At 54.3% G+C, this 22265-nt stretch overlaps 1 protein-coding gene across 5 annotated transcripts; it reads right to left on the minus strand.

Moving 5' to 3' along the window:
* Positions 1-17: 17 nt before the first annotated feature.
* On the minus strand, positions 18-22145 carry ZNF341 (zinc finger protein 341). Of its 5 annotated transcripts, none has more exons than XM_082065730.1 (15): positions 21705-22145; positions 17258-17368; positions 16083-16270; positions 14846-14998; positions 13895-14131; positions 12699-12894; positions 11787-11871; positions 10585-10775; positions 9755-9948; positions 8747-8955; positions 7232-7328; positions 6381-6513; positions 5463-5574; positions 4601-4671; positions 18-3500 (listed from the first exon to the last, which is right to left on the minus strand). In XM_082065730.1, exons 1-15 carry the CDS (start codon positions 21733-21735, stop codon positions 2989-2991), a joined length of 2520 nt encoding a protein of 839 aa, XP_081921856.1. In that variant the 5' UTR covers positions 21736-22145; the 3' UTR covers positions 18-2988. The 5 variants fall into 5 exon arrangements, 4 of the variants coding, with proteins under 4 accessions (XP_081921856.1, XP_081921857.1, XP_081921855.1 ...); XM_082065731.1 differs by lacking the exon at positions 21705-22145 and adding an exon at positions 18389-20982; XR_014185421.1 differs by lacking the exon at positions 21705-22145 and having other exon boundaries at positions 21-1367; positions 2369-3500; positions 17258-18002.
* Between the last annotated feature and the right edge of the window lie 120 nt (positions 22146-22265).

The raw sequence follows: 22265 nt of genomic DNA on the forward strand, positions 1-22265 counted from the left end.
CTCCAGGCAGGAAATGTGACAACACTGGAGGAGCGCAAGGGGACGCAAAGCTGCCACCTGCCCTGTTCTCGCAACCACACAAGCAGCTCTGGTCAGAAGTGGAGGCTGAGCACCGTGGAGCCCTGTCCTGATCCAGGACCGGGGATGGCTCTGGCCTGGGCTTCTCCAGGAGCTCTCTGTTTGAATTCTCTTTCCCACAACATCTCTCTCCATGTGAAAGTTTAATCTGCAGGCAGTATTGCTACAGAGGAGAGGGGTGTTCTTGTTGTTTTAAATAACTGCATTTTTCTTCTCTCCCGCAGCAGGGGCAGTGGGGCTCCAGGAACCTCCTCCCCAGCACCTCCCCAGCGCTGCAGGGGCTGCCAGGACCTGCCGTACTCCGAGGGACAGCGGCCACCACGCCTGCAGGCCGGCCCATCAGTCCCATCCTCTCCTCTGCCCGTCCCCCTGGGGCTGCAGCGTCTGTCACACACAGCAGGACTCACATCCACAGAGTTTCCAAAGGCAAGAGCTGCGCAGCCTGTCAACCCGGCTTCTCTTCTGATCAGAGACCTCCTTGTGTTATCTCACACATAATTGCTCTGAGGTTAATGCTAGGAGGACAATCATTATGTTCAAGCTAAAACTGGTATCGGTTCAACATTACCATGCATGCAAACACGTATCAAGCAAACAGGGCAGCATCTTTCAGCTCCTGTGTCCCACAGTCACAGATGAGGCTGTTTTGTGGCTCTGCTTCTACTCCTTGAATTACACTCAGCATAGCAAGTGGAAACCAGCATCTCAGACCGGCTGGCCAGTGCGCAGAGCTGCTGGAAAGCCGTGGCCAGGAAGGAAAGCCAGGCCTCTGAGCGGGAGCAGCGCTGCGCCCACACAGCATTGCCTCAAAATAGACCCACTGCAGCACTGCAGCGAGCGCCAGGGACCACATAATGACACCGTACAGTGTGGGGACAGAGGGGCGGAAAATAGGAAAAGTATATTTAGCAAACTATTTCCTGATACTGTTCCCCTTCTGTGAGAGACAGGTACTTAAAACAAACATTGTGGGCAAATGGACTCTGCCCTTCAAAGCAGACAAGGCATTTCACGGAAGCACAGAAACACCTAAGTAGGAAGGGCCAGCTGGAGGTCTCCAGCCCATCCACACGTGTCCACCCAGAGCAGGATGCTCTGTCAGAGCTGGTACTGAGATCTCAGGGACTCTTTGCAGCCTCCTTCCTTTGACCACAAGTTAGAAGTTGCCACGTTCCAAGATGAGCACAACTCTTATGATGCTGAGGGTTGGATCATGGGAACAATTTCTTCCCCAAAGGGCTGTTGGGCATCGGAACAGGCTGCCCAGGGCAGTGCTGGAGTCACCATCCCTGGAGGGTTGAACAGATGGAGATGAGGTTCTCAGGGACATGGAGTAGTAGGAGGGCTGGGTTAATGGCTGGACTCAATCTTGAGGGTCTTTTTCCAACCAAATTATTTATAAGATGTCCCTGTTACCTCTTGCCCCACCCCCGGGCACCTCTGAGGAGTCTGGCTGCACCTTCATGCCCTCCTGTCAGGCAGCTGGAGGCAGCAGCAAGACCTGTCCTAACTCTGCTAAAGCCTGACCACCCCCTCCTCCTTGGGAGCCCCGCACTCCATCTCCTAACACCCACCAACACCAGGAGGTACAGAAGCATCACAAAAAAGTGAAACGGGCAAAAAGTGAGTTAGGTGAGTGAGCGAAGTCAACTGGTGGTGGGACCCATCCTGACAGGAACCGTGTGACAGTCCTCTGGGGTGACAGTAACCCCAATATCATTAGACGGGGTGCAGTTTGGGAGCAGATGCTGCCGGGAGGACACACCACGATGGGCATGGCACTAGCACGCTGTCTCTGCAAGCTGCTATTTTTAACATCTTAAGATTTTTACGATTTGAGCAGAGATACCTCCTGGGTTTAGAGCTCCTACTTGGGAAATCAGAGAGAAGCCAGAAATGGTTCTAGTCACACCAGATTTTTCTTGCTACGCAACCACACCAATTCCCTACCTGCCAGACTAACAACTGGCCAAAAGAACGGAGCTCAGGGTACATATAAGCTGAGGAGCGGCTGAACGACTTGCACAGAAGGACCCTGCAGCACCTGATCCACAGCTGATGCTGGAAAACCAGCTCCTGGATGCATCACAGGTCTCCTGTGTGACCCTGGATACATCACTTCACCCAGGCCTCAGTCTCCCTTGCTGTACACACCTGTCACACTTAACTGTCACAAGGACTGACTCACTGATGTCTAAGGCACTTGGAGATCCTTGCATATGGAGAAAAACCATGAAAAGAACACACACTGTGGAGAGAATATTGACCCAAGAGATGGGCCGACACGCACCTGTGCTCCCACCCACCAACTCCAGACAGCACATGAGGTCCACGGTGTTTATAACACATGTAGTACAGACAAGGTGATCTTTCTACTGCTAGAGACAGAGAGGAGAAAGATACCAGAGATGAGTCTATCAGGGTATTTCTGAACAGTGTTCCCAAAGGATCTCAGGATGAACTTGCTTCCACTAGGAAGGATCAATTGTTTGCTCTCAGAAAGGCCACCCAAATACTGGGCAATACAGCTTTTAGGCCGGAAAAACCACAGATGGGACAGGCTGTGATTTGCAAAGCCACTTGATTTCAGCAGCTCCGTTTGTTGCAAGTTTGCACGCTCCTCCTGCTTACCCTGATTCAGGGACCTTAGTCTTTCTTGCCCTAGGCTGGCCAGTGACACAGAAGGACAAGAAATAACGGAGCTATTCTCTTCAGTGCCTTGTAGCCGTCAGTGGCTTCCAAGCAGTTCTCTGCCCAAGGATGGGAAGAACAAGTGGAGATGAAAACCATTCTCTCCCATGTCCATCTATCTCCAACAAGAGCTTTGGTCTTTTTCACTGGGATAGATTTCAGCACCAAGTGTGACAGCCCCAGCAGCAGCCCTCAGCCACACAGTGGCTCTACGCATTGTCACTCTGTCGTTTGGATGTAAACAGGGACAGCCAGCATGGTGCAGGGGCCGTCGGAGGCAGCCTGCAGCTCTGTCAGCGCCAAATTGGACGCCATGCTGTCGGGCTGCCCAGGAACAAGGTCCGAGTCTGCAGCTCCTGACCCACCAACCACGATGGACAGGACTGCGTCCGACTCCTGGAACGGTTCTTTGTTTGGGCCGCTGTCAGGGGGACTTTCCCCAGCAGCACCGTCCTTCAGCTCTGCCAGAGCCAGCTGGCTGGGCAGGGACAGGCCCGCCTTGCGCCCCCGCGCCACCCGCTTCTTCTGGGGCTTCCTGAGCTGCAGCTCCTTGTCCTTGGGTGATCCCAGCCGGCACTTGTGGTCCTTCATGTACTTGTGGCGCGTGAAGCCTTTGCTGCAGGTGGGGCAGCGGTATTTGTAGTTGCCGGTGTGCGAGCGCTGATGCTCTATCATGTGGGCTCGTCGGCTGAAGGACTTGTTGCAGTACTGGCACTTGTGGATCTTCATCCCTGCACAGAGCATTGGAGGAGAGAGCTCAGTTAGAGACCCTGCGCCCAAAACCTGCACCGCACCGAGGGACCGCATGGCAGCTTCAGCTCCTCTTCCAAGGAGATGGTCCCTGATAGAAGGGAGGGGATATTGTGCCTGGCAAACTCGCAGTCAGAAAAGGGTGCGTGGCTACACCTTGAATCTCCATGTTTGCAAAGGGCTAAAACAATAGTTCTTACCTCAAGTGAGAGGATTAAATATCACCAGAAAAAATGTGTCGGGTAATTGTCATGAAAATGCCAAACAATCTTAAACTCTGATTTTTTTTCAAGTGTATTTGGCAAGTAAAACAAATCTGCTTTTTTTTTCCCTCTCAAGTATGGGAATGTAGTCTGAAACCAACCACCCATTGCACTGTCAGCACAGTCTCATCTGATCACGCTTTGCAGGGCTTTGGACATGACAGGCACAAGAAAAGACTTTCAGTGTTACCCCAAGAAACAAAAGTCAGAACGTTCCCTAGGACAAGGGAATAATTTGTCTTTATTAGGACTGGGAACACATAGAGAAGGGAATCAAATCCCAGGAGATCTCCTTTTGAATGTGAGATCATATTGAGGAGGAGTGGACAGAGCACTCTGGATATTCATTTGATAGCAAACACCGTAAGTAATCCAGCTCTGCTTCTGCATCTTGCCAGCAGGTGCTGCCTGCAGATTCATATTGCCTTAGAAAACAGACCCAAGCTTAAACACGGCTGTAAGTGCAAGCTCACTTAAACAGCCCTGCCACAATAGAGATAAAAAAAACCCCTATAGCTAATAAATGATATTAAGAATTAATGCTATATATATCCAGGAAACACTGTACCACACATGGTGGAAAGTTCTCCCCCAGGGAACCACAGAGCAGTGGTGTTTGCTGAGCGGTGGGTAGGGGACGCCACGGGGAAAGCACCTGTAAGAAGCACCTTGCGCTTCTGGGGGTGTAAAGCAGAATCAGAGTTTGCTGTCCCTTGTTTCTCAGGCTTTCCCTGTCTGTAACACACTCCTGTGGCACCACTGTGAATCCCGGCTACTTTGTCCCCAGCCCCTGGCAGCACGGGCAGAGCTGCACTCACCTGAGTGGGACAGGATGTGGGCCTTCAGCTTGTCGGGCCTGTTGAACTCCTTATTGCAGCCCGTGTGGCTTCTGTAATGACAGTAAATGCTGGTGAGCAGCATGAATCAACTGAAGATCAATGTATAAACAGACCCACAACCCTCCTGTTTACCAGTACGCCATGGGTCCTTCAGTGTGGTTTCGGTAGGAGCTCCACTGTTTCAGCCCTTCTGGAGAAGGGCAAGAAGTAAACAGGCTGCTACAGGGATACATGGCTTCTATAATACACATGGTGTGTGTCTCACTACGAATGCTCCTAAAAACTGCAGGTTCAAGAACCCAGATGGTGACAGAAATACTTCGGAAGGAGCTACAAGGTGGCTGGAGCAGGGAGAAGTCAGTCAGCCTGGGCCGTCTCAGCGGGCCCACGGCTGTGCCACGGATTTGGGAATGCACCTTACAAACCTGGCGTTCTCCGGCTGCTGCGTTAGCTCTTGTGTTGCCAAGTGGTTTTTAAGACATGGTAATTGGGGAGAGCCCATTGTTCAGGCAACCCTGTGCCTTGTGGTCAAAGAATACTCCTCTTCCCCAGTGCTCCCCAGGTGCAGCCCTCCCAAGCCTCCCATGAAGGCAGGCATTATTTTACAGGGCTTGATGAACTGAGATGAAATTATGTGGCCCCGCAGGAAGTCAGCATGAAAGAACGGGGACTTCTGGGCTCCCAGTTTGACAGCACGCAGCATTCCTGCCTCCCCGAGAAGCAGCGCATTGGTAGATGCCACATGTGTACCCTGTGGTACCTGCAGGAGACTTGCCTTCCACGCCAAACCCCATCCCAACCCCTTGAAGACATGCCACCATGCTGGAGACACGCTACTTACGAGAAGGGACATTTATATTTCTTAAAAGGCTCGTGGATCAGCATATGTCGCTTGAGTTTGTCTTTCCGATTGAAAGCCGCATCACACACTGAGCACTTAAAGGGCTTTTCACCTGGATAAAAAAAAAGAAAGAAACCAAGAGTCAGGGAGAGTCCAGTCAGGCTAAACACGAGCCAGCAGTGTGACAAGGTGGCCAAGAAAGCCATCAGCACCCTGGCTTGTGCCAGCACTGGTGTGGCCAGCAGTCCCAGGGCAATGACCGTCCCCTGTACTGGGCAATGGGGAGGCCCAATCTCAAATCCTGGGGTCAGTTTTGGGCCCCTCACACCAAGAAAGGCCTTGAGGTGCCAGAGCGAGTGGAGAGAAGGGAACGGAGCTGGTGAGGGGCTGGAGCACAAGTGTGATGGGAGCGGCTGAGGGACCTGGGGGGTTCAGCTGGAGAACAGGAGCTGAGGGGAGACCTTCTGATCTCTGACCTGCCTGAAAGGAGCTTGGAGCCAGGGGGGCTCGGGCTCTGCTCCCCAGGAACAAGCGCCAGGAGCAGAGGAAACGGCCTCAGGTTGCGCCAGGGGAGGTTGAGGTTGGATGTGGGGAACAATTTCTTCCCCAAAGGGCTGTGGGGCATTGGAACAGGCTGCCCAGGGCAGTGCTGGAGTCACCATCCCTGGAGGGGTTGGACAGACACAGAGATGAGGTTCTTAGGGACATAGGTTAGTGACAGCATTGGGTTAACAGTTGGACTCAATCTTGAGGGTCTTTTCCAACCAAGATGATTCTGTGATTCCCTAGAACTCGTATTACTACAAATGACTTATACAGTCAACTCTGTTACTCTGGTTATCAGGAGAACGGCCAGGGCATCACAGTATGGACTGAAATACAGAACCAGAGAGCACCGCAGTGTCGCGGAGCCCGTACCCGAGTGGATGTGGGCATGCAGCTTGAGGTAGTGCTCCCGGCGAAAGAACTTCTTGCAGATCTGGCACTTGAACTTGCTGCCCCCGCCATGCGTGGGGATGTGGCGCCGCAGGTACCTCTCGCAGGGGAACACCTGTTAACACGCAAAACCAAAACTAAGAGCCAGCATCGCACAAGGGACACTGCCGAGCCTGCGGGGCATGGGAGGTACGGTCTGTACATAAATCACCAGAAGCTCACAGTGACTGCTTTTTTTGGAGATGACATGCTGAGGAAACCTTTAGTTTGCATAAGGAAAATCCAGATAGAGCTTAAAAACCAAACAAAACCCAAACAAACAAAAAAACCCACCACCTTCCTGTCTTTAAGAAATGCATCAGCTGAAACCTTGCTGCTAAATTTTGTACCACTATACTGCTGAGGACCAGCGCCCCAAACAGACACCCAGTCTCCCACTGGAACCAGCAACAGGGTAAGGACCCCCAATAGTCAGTACCTTCCACTAGTACCCCCAGTAGTTAGTACCTTCCCACACTGTTAACTTCAATTACTGCTTCTTGATCATCTGTTACCAAAGGCTCCCATTCGTGGTCTTTATAAAGCCAGTATGAACGGTGCCTTTGGCTAATGGGGCTACTGGAGACACCCAAGCTAAGTGAATTCCCAGCAGCTCCACGTCTGTCGTGTGCTGAGGACCCAGAGCTGGACCAGCACTGCAGGGGGGGTCTCACCAGAGCCGGGGGGAGGGGCAGGATCCCCCCCAAACCTGCTGCCCATGCTGCTGGCAATGCTGCCCAATGCATCGTTACATACACGTCCTAGACCGGCTCAGGCAGCCGTCACTCACCCACCTTCTGGCAGTGAGGGCAGGGAAAGTTGTGCGTTGCCGTCTGCAGATGGTGCTCCAGGGCTTCTGGGGTGGAGTACTTATTTACACACTTCACACACCTGAATTCGGAGAGAAAGGACACAGCCTGTGAACGAGGCTGCGGCTGGCAAACCACACACGGCCGGCAGAGCCCAGGCAGGGCTGCCCAGCTCACCAGCCACCGTCCAGGTTGGTTTTTGACAGGGTCAGTTTGGTACAGACAACACCGCCACCACCCGGGTGCTCTGAAACCTCAGCAACCCCCATGGCCAGAACACACTCATACTTAACATCCTTCACCAGGGGGAGATGCTGGGAAACTGGAGAAGTTTTCAAATTGCTAGTGCTCTTCCACACAGCCAGCCGTGGGAGCACCCAGGCATATATTCCACATTGCTTCCTCACGGAGACAAGCCCTCAGTAACTACTTCACCTTACCTAAAACACCTCATTTCATCTTCATTGCACAAAGAGAGCAGCTCCCAGTGAAGCAGCTGAGAGTGGGGTCACAGCCCAGCAGCCATGTTACCCATGGCTGGGGCAGCCACAAGGTGACACTCTCCCGTGTGGGGTGTCCAGCATCTGACAAAGCTTCAGCTCATGCCACCACCTCTCCCACACTACCTGGGCCTTCTCCACCTACCTCACCTGTTCTCAAACATCCTGGCAGAGTTTCTGGCAGAAACCTGTGCCAGAGCTGCCTACCACTGGTCAACGGGGACATGCACCACCGACGGTGAACGCAGAGGCACTTGCACAGCGTATCTGCTGTGAAACCCCTTTTCCTTAGATCGAACTAAAACCTCCTCAAACAGAAGCAGTGTTCTCATCTCAAAGATTCCTGCTAGCAAGCTGTAGGATGAAGCTCCACCGTGTAAGGATAACTAGAAGTCATGGATTATGCAAGAAGTAGCAAATTATTTATTCCATGAAGCTCCAAGGTGACTTCAGGATCCTTTGGGCTTCCTACTCTTCCTGTCTGTCTCTACAGGCACTTCAAAAGCTCCAGACAGCTCTTTGTGAACTCCTCACCCCTTCCCTCTATACTAACAGAAAGGTCTTCCCTAGTAAAAGACCCCGTGGCAGCAAAGGGATAGGAGAAATAACTCATTTTACCTGGGCACAGCTCCTACAACCCACACACCCTTTGCTGCAGGTGTTTACGAATTGTAGAAAACAGGCTGGGAACTGGCTTTCCTGGGTCTCTTGCCCAGCCCAGCACACATTCAGTTGTGCCCATCTCATTCTTGACGGGTGATAAGAGCATTTACAGTCCTGATCTCAGCCTTTCACTGTTGTTCTGAAAGGTTCCTTGCCCTCAAAGTGCTTTGCCCCAGCAGCCTAGTGCAGGGGCTCCCCACGTGCCACCTGGGTGCCCAAAAGAACCGTGGATGCTGGACACACCCCTCTTCCCTTTAATGTCCCCACCGCTCTCAGCCAAACACACTCCGCACCCACTCACTCCTACAAGCCTTGTGAGCACCGATTGCTACTGTACTTGTACACGGCCACATCCTTCTTGGGGCTGTGCTGGGGCAGCAGGCTGTGGGAGTACTGGTGGACACCCAGCTCATACAGGGAGGGGAAGTCCTTGCTGCAGAGGTGGCAGCGATAACTCAGCTCCTCCTGGTGGCTCTTGATGTGCTCAAGGAAGGACTCCAGCTTCTGGAAGGTCTGAGCGCAGGTTTTCACCACACACTTGTACACCTGGGCGAAGAAAGGAGAGTGACCGGAGCAGCACACTGTGGGAACAAGCAGGGAAAATCCTCTGCCTCCTTTTTGGAAATCATTGCCACTGGGTCATTTACAAAAAGGGACCACTGTCCTTTGAGCCACTGTGCTGGAGGACAGCTGAGCTGATGTTATGAACGAAGCAGCATTGCAGTTCCCAGAGCTTCCCACCGCGGCCACGGGGCTGTTGGCACTCTGTCAGGGCACAGCAGGGAAACCCTGCCCTGCGCTGCAGCACAACACAATGTGGGGGTAAAACATCCCCTTCCTCTAGGAACAGTCTTTAAAGAGCAGTGCAGAGCAGCTCAGCGTCAAAATGTGGCTGACAGCTCCAGGTGAAGACAACAGCAGAACCTCCTGGGAGCTGGATGTTCTGCAAAGGCAGACTGGCAGGGCACTCCCCCAGGACACCACAGTGGGAGAAAGGGGTGTCGGTATGAGTGCCTAAAACCACTCAAGTGGGTCCACAACATCCCAGCAACGACTGTTGCACAACCTGACAGTTGCCACCTACGCTGAAAATTTTGGACTTTGCTTCTTCTCTAGCCACCCAAACCTGCTTGGCTGACTTCTCACTCAGCAGGGTGGAGGCAGCGGAGCTTTTCAAAGCCACGCTGACCACACAGCTGCAACCCAGACACGCAGTGAGCCAAGCAGCATGTGAAGTGCCGGCAGCTTTGCAGAGCAAGAGGCTCAGGACAGACCCTGGGAGCTGGTGTGCTATATGAAGCCCGTCCCAGCCCCACCACCAACACAGCGCACCCTCTGTCCCTACCTGCTCGTTCTTGTGCTGTGTCATGTGCGATTTGAGCTGGAAATAGGTGTTGAATTTGCTGGGGCAGAACTGGCACTGGTAAGAGCTATCGATCAAGACAACCTGCTTGGCTTCCAGTTTGCCTGCCTTGCTCTCATCCAAGGGGCTCATGTCTTGGGGTGGTTCTGCTGGGTTCGTTGAGGGCTGAGTCAAACCTGGAGAAAGGGAGAGACAAAGTCACAGCTTGACCATGAGACAGCTCGGAAAGCTGCTGTGCAAGTGCCACGCTGCCAAGACACACCAGGCCTGACTCTGGGGACAGGCTCTTCCTCCTTAAGACAGATTCTTTAGATCAGACAAATCTCACTCTCTAACAGGGTCGCTTTAAATCTTGTCTACAGATTCCCAAGGGCTCTGACTACCCCGTCTTCCTCTGCTTGACCCATTCTATTTTTCCAGGGACGCAACTGTGGAGTAGTCAGCAGGGCAGGCCCCTGACAGGGAACCAGAGCTGGATTCACTCCCATCTCCGGCAGGAGACAGGAGGTAAGATCCAGCCAGCAGCAAACAGTCCGTGATGTCTGCACAGGGCAGCTCCAGTGGGGCCTTCTCCTCAATGTGACATTGTCACAGTGTCCTCTTCCCCACCACAGCTGGGGGCACCCAAGGATGTACCTGCTAGCTGAAGTTGAGCAAATGTGACTCGCTTCTGTAGTGTGTGCTGCTAAACCCCATGGGAGGAACGCAAACAGCTCCTGCCTCCCCTCCCGCCCTGTGTGGAGGTGCAGGGACGTGCAGACTCCTCACACCACTGCTCTGCCCCCGGCACGTGCCATCCCCAGGCAGCAAACCTGCATTCTCCTCGTCCTCTGGCTGGTTGGGATTCAAGGCCATGACCTGCACCGTGATGGAGTTGCGGGAGATGGTGCACCCCAGCCCTGGAGGCCACACTTTATGGGTTTGCATGTGCTTCTTCACATTGGACTTCTGAGCGAACGCTCGGCCGCACACAATGCACTGGAAGGGCTTCTCGCCTGTGTGACTGGAGGCAGAAGGCAGCGTGTCAGCAGCGGGCGGCGCGAGGGGGCAGCACCCAGGCAGGGACAGGGTGGCTGCGGCAGGACTGTGCTGAGCACTCTGTTCAACCCATCAGCACCCAGACCAGCCAAACAAGGGCTTAAAGACTTGATTAATCAGAGTTAGTGGATTGTCAGAAGCCTGGGGAAACAAGCCTGGTGCACAGACAAAACACTCGCAGTCTGGGGGTGACAGGGAATCAAAGGAAGAAGTGGGAGGGGAAGAGAGCTCTGCAGCATCACGACATTCACTGCCAGGGTTTCCACACAGATCTCAGGGACTCCATCACTTTCTCAGAAGTACAATCCTTCTTCCCTGTCACTCCTCCCTCCCCTGCACACGTCTATTCTAGCTTGCAGCCCCTGATCTCCTTGAATTTGCTCTTCCCTGTCTGCAGCAGAAAGGTCTTTCTACCCTGCGCTTTTGCTGCAGGAGAAAACACAGACTCTAACACACAGAGTCTGTCATGTGAAGAGTCCAGGCTGGGAAGGGGAGCAAAACCACCACTTGTTTGTTCTCATCTGTCCCAAGACCAACAAGTGCTGCAGATGGAAACTGAAGATTTCACCTGCCTCCTGCCAGACAAGAGCTCTCTTGTAAGAGCTCCCGATATAGACATTGAGCTTGGCCTACAGTTGGCTAACACCATCAACATGAAGGCCGCAGCTTGCTAGGGAGGGAGAGGAAAGGGCAAAGGCAAGCAGCAGAGATGCTGCTGCTCCAGAGATCAGTTCACAACAGGTCTGGCTTTCAAGGTCTCATCAGTGAGGAAAACAAGTCTCCAGTCACGGCCCATAATCAGCAAGAAGATTACATCCGCAATTCAGCCTTCACCCCAGCCACTGGGAAAAGGTGTCCTGGAGGAAGGGGGATGAAGGACCACCTCCCAGTGCTGCACGGATTCTGGGACGTGACAAACACAAGGTCTGCTGGACTGTGCAGGCTCCCGCAGAGTCTGGGCTAGTCGCACCGTTACCTTCTGATGTGCTGCTGCAGGTCGAAGTTCTTGGTAAAGGCCTTGTCACAGTAAGTGCATTTCAGCTTGGGGGACTTGGGTTTGCCTGAAAGAACAAGAGCGCACACAGAAATGAGAACACGTGGCACAGCACTGTCACCTCAAGACATGCCTATTCAAGGCCAAGAATAAAGGGCTTATGAAAGGATAAGATCTGCCTGGCCAGACTGGGTGGAGGTTACAGGCATAAATATTTATTTAACATAGCCTGAGCTAACTCTAGAAGTCCTGAGGAGAGTAGCAGTGGAGGGACAGGGCATCCCCTGCAGGCACCAACTGCTCCAGGGACCCTTCCAGTTGTGCTACACAGCACCTACTTCAAAGGCATGTTAGGCATTGGGAAAAGACACAGGATTAGTGAGAGGAAGGGCCCCAGGTCTGTCTGTCTCCCATGAACTCCCCAAGGTCAGCCATCAGCCAGCACACAGGCATCCAGAAGATCGGTCAGTCCCATTTTCTGGCTACTGTGATGGGGTATAAACCAAGGGCCTGCTGAGCCCTTGGGAAGAGTCTTCAGGGCCAGGCCACATCCAGCCCACCTCCTGTGGCCAGGCGGACTTCCACGGGTTACACAGACCAGTCTCTAACACTTTACTTGACAGGATCTCCCCATTTCAGGTGTGATCCCATAGGTGTGCAGCTGCATAGATTTAGCACAAGCTTGCCCACGTGGTAGCTCGGTGAAAGTCCTTCACATGTGCTCAGAGGTGACAGACAAGAAGCACGGCCACACTTTCACCTGTTCTTGATAGCCTGGGGCAGAGTATCGTGCTCCTCCTCCAGTGCCACTGCATTGCCCCTGGAGTGCCTGTGGCTCAGCAGCCCACTGCAGGGCACGCACAGACTGGTGCAAAGTGCTGTGAGGACACCTACCTTCCTGCAGCCCGCTCTCGTTTTTGCAGCGTCGACTTTTGGCAGCAGAGGCAGAATCAAAACCAACCACACCGCCTCCTCCTGCGCTGGTCAAAGGTCTGGGGGTGCTGGTGCTTTTGGGCTTGAAGCCCTGTTTCCCAGGGCTGTACACAGGAGGGGAAGGGTACACAGGACTCTCCACACACTGGCTTGGTACCTGCAAGAGTGCCATTTATCAGAGGAAACAGCTTTGCTACACAGAGTCACACCGTGCCCTGCCCTCCATCCCACTGCCACACCAGACTATCAGTCTGCGTGAGTTTTCTGCCTCCTGCCAAACTGGATCAAATTTCTGGTTCCCCAGTCCAGCTACTTGCCTCTAACTAAAACAAACACCCTGCACAGTGTGAAACTCTCCTGCTGAAAATCACAAAGTATCCAAGAGTTATTACAGCAGGAACACAACAGCAAAGAAACACCCTGAAGGAGCGGTGGAGTCCCTCATCTATGTCCTATGCCTAGAAGAGCTTCTCATGCCTCTGGAGGTTACCAGAATGATCAGCCCTGACCCCGTGGGTTGATGGGGTTTGAGGGAATTTCTGTTGCCCACCCCAATAAATTAACACACAGCATGAAGCATCAAACATCCCTGTCCATTTCTGACACTGACACTGCCAGATCACATGCCAGCCACAAAGATAAGGCAGACAAACCTCTGTCACGCTGTTTCTGTTGTGAATGGTAAGGTTAATGTGGAGGCTGTGAACAGCTGACCCACTGGTAAATCCAGCCCTGCCTGTGTTTCTCTTTAAGAACAGCTGCCTTGTCAAGACTGTTAATATTTAGACTGGCTTTTTTCTCTCCACTTAAGCCTGCAGTGCACAGGGCAGTGCTCTGCAGCCCCCTGGGAGGTGAGACACTCTCCTCAGCTCCCTCTCACTCCCTACACCTGCACGTATCCCTCGACCACAGGTCTCCTAAGCCCACACCAGCCAAGCTCTCCATCCCTCTCAACCATTTCTCTTGGTCTCAGGAACCTCTTGCCAACATCCTTCTGTTCAGCACCCTCTCCCAGAGGAAACAATCATTGTCAAATCACCTAATACATTTTCCCAGACTCTAATTCTGCATTTCTAGTCCAGGTGGCTCCCGAGCAGCCCTGCTTGTCGGCAGAGACCCAGGAGGACCGAGCCCCCGTGGACAGCCCCCGGCCTTACCTCCATGGGTGGGTAGGGCGGCATCCCCAGCGTCGGGATCTCCACGGCGCTGTTTGCTGCCATCGGAGCCGGCGCGCTGTACACCTCCACCACGCTGCCACCAGTGCTGGGCTGCCCCGGGGCCCCCAGGCTTGGGGGAGGAGGTGGTGGAGGCTGAGGAGGGGGTGGCGGCGGGGGAGGCGGAGGCGGGGGGGGCTGGGACAGGTAGCCAGCCCCAGCGTGCATACTCAAGCTGCTCTAAAACCAGAACGGGGAGAGAGACAGACAGATAAAATGTTGAAAATGCAGCAGTAATGAGCTGGAGGGGCTGCTCCCTCACACACGTCCCCAATCCCAATTGAAAACAGCACAGTGACAATGTCCTGACAACGCAGCCCTGTCCAACGGCCAGGCTGGACCACACTGTGCTGGCATGACCTGCCAGTAGACATCATCTCACAGAATCACAGAATGTTAGGGATTGGAAGGGACCCTCTAAGGATCATCTAGTCCAATCCCCACCATGAGATCTACTCCAAAATCCAAGCACTCAAGTCGCACTGCTTTTTTTCTTGCTTTGTTTTTAAAGCTTTTAATCCTTCTGGTTATAAAGAAGATTTTCAGAGTGTGGCAAGTGCATACAACCTGGCCAGCCATGGGGGGAACCCAAAACAACCATCCCAGGAGGAGAGGAATCCATGGGCCAAACTGACTAGGGCTCTGGAAGCCAACCTTTGTATGGGGGTGCAACAAAAAGCTGGAGAGACCACGTAACAAAGATTTGGGCATCCAGCAACAAGGACACCAGGAGAGAGCAGGCCCTGGAGCTGTCCTGTCATCTACCCATGGCTCCTTCCCGAGCCTGGCTGTCACCTTGGGAGGTGCCCAGGATTCAGCATGGAAGCAGATCTGTCAGTCTGACTGACCAACAGGACTCTCCTTTGCAAGCACGGCCTCACGTGTGCCCCTCACCTGCACCGGGGGCTGCACTGGCGGCATGGGCTGGTCCAGGGATGTAAAAGCAGACATGGCAGACATCAGTACCTCATCGCTAACTAAGATGTTCCCTTGCACCAGGGTCTGGATCAAAGGTGATGGAGGAACGGTGATATACGTAGAAATTTGCTGAAAGGAAAAAAGGATGCATTGTTAACCAGCAACAGGACAAAATAATAAACAAAAAATGATGGCACTGCTTTTCACTGAACCTCGGAGTCTCACTGGTGAGCCACGGTAATTATCTACAGCTTCCTGCTGAGTCCACAGTAGTTTCTAACTGCAACAGTAAGGCACCTCCAGAAAAATTATTCAGAAAGGGAGGTAAAAAAGATCATAGTGGCTTGGGAAAGTGGCCACTGGTTACAATTCAAATCAGGGGTTATTAAACAAGATCTGGAGGACAAACTGGTGGCAGACAAGTTCAGACTTTTCCTGGGTGCTTTCCGCAGCTAGGGATGCTGGAGAACTGAGGGAGGCTGCTCTGGCTGCAGACACTGAACATCAGGCTCATCTCTTCAGGCTGGAGCCAGATTATAGGAGGGGAAGGAGACTGTCCCATTTTCTGGGTGGAAACAACCCACTTTTGCATCACCATCCACTGGCACTATGTTAATTTGAAAAAAAACAGCTGGTTCAAAAGCACTTTGGAAACCACCACGACTGCAGGCACGGTACATCAAGCACAAGTGACTCTCTCCTGAGAAGTCTGTTGGGAAGAAGAGCTACTCCAGAGAGGATAATTGCTTAACGCTCGTCACACCACATTACCTGAGCTTATTTGCGGAAGGCTGAGAGGGGGGATGCGGGGATGAGGCTGCCAGATGCCGCCTCCTCTCCAGCCCACGAGCCAGATCACAGCCCAGGGCACAGCAAGGGCCGTTCCACCCCGAGCACCACACAGCGAGCACCCAGGGATGCGGCCAGCCTGCCAGGCCATGACACCGGGGCTCTCCAGTACAACCAAAGCCTGCTGTAACACAGACACGATACAAACCCCTCCTGTTATGAAAAAAACAGCTATCAGAGGATACCTCACTGCAGAGGACCCACCAGATTTAACCATGAGATCCAAAACCAACAGGACTGCAGCTGAGCCTCCCAGGAGAGAGGTCAGTCATGAGGTGTCCCTGATCTAAAAGCGACGCCCAGAGCTCCCCGCTCCCCAAACCATGGCAGCAGAGCGGCAGAGTCTCTGCCCACACCACGGTACCTGCCGGCTGGCGCCTGGAGCCTGCTGCACCGACGTGATGGACGGGGTGTACACGCTGTTGTTGGCCAGCGAGACCGTGGCGAGGGAAGGGGCGTTTCCCTGGCACTGCTCTCTCTTGTGGGTCATGAAGGCAGGCAACGAGTTGAACTGCTTCTTACACTTCCCACAGAGGAACACATCTTCGTCATCTGCAATTAAGAGGACCAGATCACTGCTCAAGGCTTTCTTCTGCATTCCCCAGTGCTATAGCTAGTAACCAGAGCCATAGGAGAACAGACACCTTTTGGATCTTAGCACCTCCAGGACATCACCGTCAGGAGAGATCAGCTGCACAGGCCAAACTGTCCCTCCTCCCCAGTCCCAAACTCTCCCTAACACCACCTGATGCGATTTAGCCCATCTCCCAAAATCCACCATCTCCCTGTGACAAACTGAATCCCATTGTCTGTCTTCTCATCCCAAAGACATGAACAACCAACCCAGTTCCTATAGCACCCTCTGCTTTTAGTCAAAACAGTTTCTTTCCAAAGCACCTGCCTTATGCCAGCTGAGGCAGATTTTATTACTCAGGTTGCACAAAGGAAGAGCAGTAACTTGGATCAGGGCACAGCTTTGTGTCAGACTGCTAGTCTTTGGCACTTGCACTTGACATTGGAAGCAGAAAGAAGACAACCCAGTTACCATGTCCTAGATGAAATTCGCAGTGTTAGCAAACCACACAAGCACGCACCATTCTGCACTTCACGAGGCTTTACCTCCTGCCTGACTCACAGCTCCAGCAGAACATTTTTGGGGACACAGACTGTAACTCCAGGGGATAACTTGGTACCCACCCAGCGAGTCCTGGTCAAGCACTGTGAGTTTTCACGTACACATGAACAACCAGCTCCCAAATTCATTCACACAGGCGAGGTACTTAATGACTGAAGTCGTTGTACATCCCCAGAGGATAAGGGATTACATTAAAAATGTGAACAGTAACAAGCACTAGTGGCAGAGAGAGTGGCTGCTCCCTCCTTTTATGCCTTTATGAGAAAAGTGCAGTCAAGTCTATTGTCATGACCATCTCCAAAAGCATCTCTGCCAGCTGCTCTGACAGTCACAAGTGCATGCTGTAGGAAGAAACCTGTGGCTCCTACCCCTCTTCGCTCTCTCGTGGTGCGACCAGGACTCACCCAGTGACTGAATGGCGGTGGACGAGCTGACATTTTGAGCAGATGGATCCGCCACACCTCCCTGACCATCCAATAAGGACTGCACAGCCAGCACCGTCTGATTGTCCATTCCTGAAAGGAGACACAAGCACGGATGGTAAATTGGGCAGAGCCCAAACATGGAGCGCTCACGAGTCATGGGGGAAGCCGCTCGCCAGCTGCTGCTGTCTTCTCCGCAGAGCCACTCTCACCTTCTCATCGCCCGTTGCTCCACAGCATTAACTGTCACCTAAAGCAACACCCCCACCTGCCTCTGCACACTCCTTTGATATATGGGGGGAGGGCTTGGGTTCAAGCATCTGCTGCAAAGCAGAAGGATGCTTACAAATGGGGGTATGAAAAGAGCTAGGAAGTAGATATTTGGGATGTCACGGACCAGCTGGGGTAGCATCCTGTGTGGATCTGCCTGGCAACAGTGTGACACAGGACAGACACCGCTGATTTTGCTGATGACAAAATCCTTGGTGTGCAGCAACTCTCTCTCAGCAGCAGTGTTAGAAAGGCCGCCCAGTCTCCAAGACCAGCATTCCCGGATCTGATCAGACACAGGGATATGAACTACAGGAGGATTTTAAAACAGCTTTAAGAAGGAAATACTAAATGTGGGTTCTTGGGAGATGCTTTGGGGGGGAACCTGCTCAGCCACCAGTTGCCACCCCAGTATTGGGACACGCAGGAGAGCAACTGTGGCTCCCCCACGGGCTCCTCTCAAGCAAGAGCTGCTGGTTGCCCTCTCTTGTTTCTGTTTCCCGCGGGACTCCAGAAGAGCACACACATCCAGTCAGATTTGTTGTCAGAGTCAGCTCACTTGCACTGGCACAAATATTTTTTGCTACAGCCGAAATGTCCTAAAATATTCCAGACAAATACAGGAGATGGGGACTGCTCATCTAGGGAGACAACCTGGCCAGCAGCACCTAACTGATGGATCAAGTCCGACACACTCTATTTAGAAATCATATGTAAAGACACATAGAACAACCCAGTGAAAAAATATAGTGAAAAAGAGTGTTTTCTATGCACCACTCCTCCCTACCATTCTTTTAAGACACAGAACCAAAGAATAAAATAAATTGCATGTGAGGGTTTCACCTTGAAGGTGAAAAGAAAGGTGGGGGTTCCTGGGTTGTCTTTTACTTTTCTTCAAGATCTTTGCAGAACAAAACTGTAACGCTCTCAACTCAGAATTATGCGCCACAGTAAAAAGACAAATCGATCAGTCCGATCATTTCCGAGCAGTGAGGCGAGGGCAGCTCCTGACGAGATGTCGCTCGGCAAACGGCACCAGGAAGGGCAGTTAAACGCCCTAACAGGTGACAGCAAAAAGGAACCGCAGCAGCAACCGCTTCATCTTCCCATCGCGCGTTCCTCTTGTCATTTTAAACTTGCTCCCAGACAAGCAGGACATTACGTTCCCAACAGGGAACACCCATATAATCCACAGCATTTTAAAGATACTCTAAATACTCACTTCTCCTACATCTCCAGTGTGAAGCAAGTAGCACTATGACTCCTTGAGCACCTTTTTTATCATTTCATCAGGAAGAGGTTGCAAACGCTGCTTGTGGCCCTGGCAGGGAGGCAAGCGCTGCTCTGCAGCTGCTGGGGAGCGGAGGGCACGAGCAGCTACTGGAAAGCAGCGGATGACGCTGCTTCACATGCTACCACAAAACTCCCCCTGTGCCTATGGGAACCCTTCCACATAAATCACAGGGAGGCGCAGCAAAGCTGCAGGTCCAGTTCTGCAAGCCCTGGCTCGCACAGAGAGCTGCAGCCACCTCGCAGCACAGCCCCGCCGCAGAACAGCACTGGAGCGCTCCTGGGGGGATCTTCTCACGCCGATCGAAGCCCTGCTTTCAAACGGACTTCCTCTCCTACAAACACCCTCCTGTTCGACTGCAAAGGCAGCGCTGCAGGCTCTTGTTGGCACAGACGAACCAGAGAGTGAAAGAGAGCAGTCATTCTGCAGTAGAAATAAGCCAGCAGGACGCAAAAGAAAAAGGAGGATCAAAAATTCAAGTTTTATATATTATGGGGATAATTAGGAACAGCTTGCATCAATGCTTGCACTCTTGCTGTGCCTGGCACCGGACAAGTGGGTTTCCTTCTGGGACACGGCCAGATCTTCCAAATAAAAAAGCCACGTGATGATCCTGCTCGCAGGAAGAAGCTTCAGGAGAGTCCAGGACCTGAAGACAGGTGACAACGGCACAGCAGCATTGTCAGTGTTACATTCAACCTTCTGCCGGAGAATAGTGGCCCAGGACAACAGAAATACATTGCACTTCATTCATTCATTCGGCAATTTTTGCAAATGTCCATGGAGTCCCTGCAGTTTCATAAGGTAAACACATGACACCACGCTTCACACAGAGGGAAATCGCCAAGTTCAAGGTTCAGTAACCCACAAAGGCAGTTATTCGGTTACACGGGTGCCGTTCACAGCCATCCACGGACTCCAGGAGAAAGCTTTGGATCGATCCTGCACTCACATCTCTCAGTTTAGAGAGAGAAACAAGACTGTCTGTTTCACCCAGGTGCTACTTTCCCCTCATGCCCTTAATTTTATGCATCAAGCCCTTTTTTCCTGCTGACACGAGCACCAGGTGCTTTAGTGGTGACTGAAGACGCATCTCTCCCCTACCGCACCTGCTGAGGCCACGGCTGCTCTCAGCACCGCACACAAATGCCAAGTCACCATCGACTTGTAATCGAATCAACAAAACAAAACAAACAAGCTCAGCTACTAAAAGCTGCCAATTATTGTGGGCTTAAAAAAAAAAACATGCTTTTTTTCTTAATTTGATGAAATGTTTCGCGCTCCTGAATTCTGCGATGCAACTCACACAATGAGGAGCTGATTGCAAAGAGGAGATAAGGAACCTGATTATACACAGTGCTGTCAAATGTACCAAGTAACCTGACAAAATAGAGAGAAACATTTCTTCTCTGCTCTTCTTTCTGCCGTTGCTATCACAGGTGCCGTTCGCAGAGCACAGGGTGATGATCACAGTGCAAGGTCTTTCCGCTAGCAGTGTTCCCACATGTAAAGGAAAATACGTGAGTAATCCAATTTAGGAAATAAATGCCTTGTGAAATAGATTTTCTCCAAATGGGCTGACCCTGAGCTCAGTGTCAGGCTGCCACAGCTTAGCGCATCCAAGAGTCTCCTTCTGATGGCACCTGCCTGTAACACACAGTGTCCCAGTGCTAAACTGAGAGGAACACAAGCGCGACTCATTCACCTGCACAGCAGGCAGGTGCGGGGAGGATCAGGGACCCCAGTACACAGGGCACAGCGGGGTCCCAGAGAGCTGAGCACAGGGACTGATGGGAGGGCAAGGGGCACATGAGTGATGGGGGTGTCCTGGGGACTGGTGATCCCCTTCGCTGGGCACAGAGACAGGGGGGACAGGAGTGCCACAGTGTGCAGGGCACAGGGGCAGGGAGGTGATGGGGTGCCCTGGGGTGCGGGCACAGGAGCAGGGAGGCCATGGGGCGCCTGGGGGTGCAAGGGCAGGGAGGCAATGGGGTTCCCAGGGTGGGGGCACAGGAGTAGGAAGGCAATAGGGTGCCTGGGATGAATGCCACAAAGGCAGGGAGGTGATGGGGTGCCCGGGGTGGGGGGTACAGGGCAGGGAGGTGATGGGGTGCCCGGGATGGGGGGTACAAGGCAGGGAGGCGATGGGGTGCCCGGGATGGGGGGTACAGGGCAGGGAGGTGATGGGGTGCCCGGGATGGGGGGTACAGGGCAGGGAGGCGATGGGGTGCCCGGGATGGGGGGTACAGGGCAGGGAGGCGATGGGGTGCCCGGGGTGGGGGGTACAGCGCAGGGAGGCGATGGGGTGCCCGGGGTGGGGGGTACAGCGCAGGGAGGCGATGGGGTGCCCGGGGTGGGGGGTACAGCGCAGGGAGGCGATGGGGTGCTCGGGGTGGGGGGTACAGCGCAGGGAGGCGATGCCGTGCCGCGGGGCACCGGGCTGTCGGGGGCTGCTCGGTGTGCAGGGCACGGGGCCGGGCGGTGCGGGTGCCCCGGCGCACGGGGCGGGGGTGGCGGGGGCGGCGCGAGGCACACGCCGGGGCACGGGAGGTGACGGGGTGCCCCGGGTGATCCCGATGCGCTCCCGCCCCGCCCCCGCCGCGCGCACCGCCCGCCCGCCCGCCCGCCCCGGGGCCGCGCCGGTGCGCGCCGCCGCCGCGGGGGGAGCGAAGGGGGAGCGGGGCGCGGTCTCGCGTTGCCGGGAGCCCCCCGCGCCGGGCCAGGCCTCACGGGGCGGCCTCGCCGCGGCCCCTCGTCCCGGGCGGCGGCAGCGCGGGGAAGCGACGCTGGGCTGGGGAGGAAGGACAGGCGCATCCCCGCTGTCGGCCCGGCGCAGCCCGGCCGTGCTCGGCGCGGCGGCCCCGTTACCTTCCAGCGCCTCGAAGATCGCCTGCGCCATCTTGGAGCCGGGACGGCCGCGACCCGCCAGCCGGAGCGGGCACCGGGAGCGGCGCTGCCGCCCACCGCCAGGGGGCGCCCTCCGCCCGCGGCAGGGCCCGGGGAGCGCGGGAGGGGCGAGGGAGCGGCCCGGGGTGGGGACCCGCGGCTCTGGGCAGAGACACCGGCCTGTGCGGCGGGGCCTGGCGGGGCTCTCGCGTTTAACCGGCGCCGCGGCGGAGCGGTGCTTCTGGCGGCGCCGCGAGGGTCCGCGGAGGCCGGGCCCCGCGGAGAAGGGCGGGAACTACACGGCGGTCACACCTGCCCCGCTCAGGCTCCCGGCGCGGCGGCTGCGAGTGCCCGCGAAGCCGCCGCCCCGCGCCCCGGCCGCGGGAGGCGCGCGCCCCCGGCCCCATGACCCGGTGCGCTCACACCCCGCGGGGCCGAGAGCGGCGAGCGCAGCCCCGCCGCCTCAGCGAGGGCACATGGGCGGGGCACTCCATGCCCTCCGCATTGGCTGCAAGGTAGACGCTCCCCACCAATCAGCGCTTG

The sequence above is a fragment of the Streptopelia decaocto genome (assembly GCF_964273445.1).
Source record: "Streptopelia decaocto genome assembly, chromosome: 14".
NCBI classification, from domain to species: domain Eukaryota; kingdom Metazoa; phylum Chordata; class Aves; order Columbiformes; family Columbidae; genus Streptopelia; species Streptopelia decaocto.

Bases quoted from the DNA above. Each gene is read 5' to 3' on its own strand.
- ZNF341 (XM_082065729.1), bottom strand. From the start codon at position 17,435: ATGACTCGTGAGCGCTCCATGTTTGGGCTCTGCCCAATTTACCATCCG. The intron at 16,271-17,257 runs GTGAGTCCTGGT...TCTTAATTGCAG, and splicing joins CACCGCCATTCAGTCACTGG to ATGACGAAGATGTGTTCCTC. The intron at 6,514-7,231 runs GTGGGTGAGTGA...GCGTGTTAACAG, and splicing joins CCTGCCCTCACTGCCAGAAG to GTGTTCCCCTGCGAGAGGTA.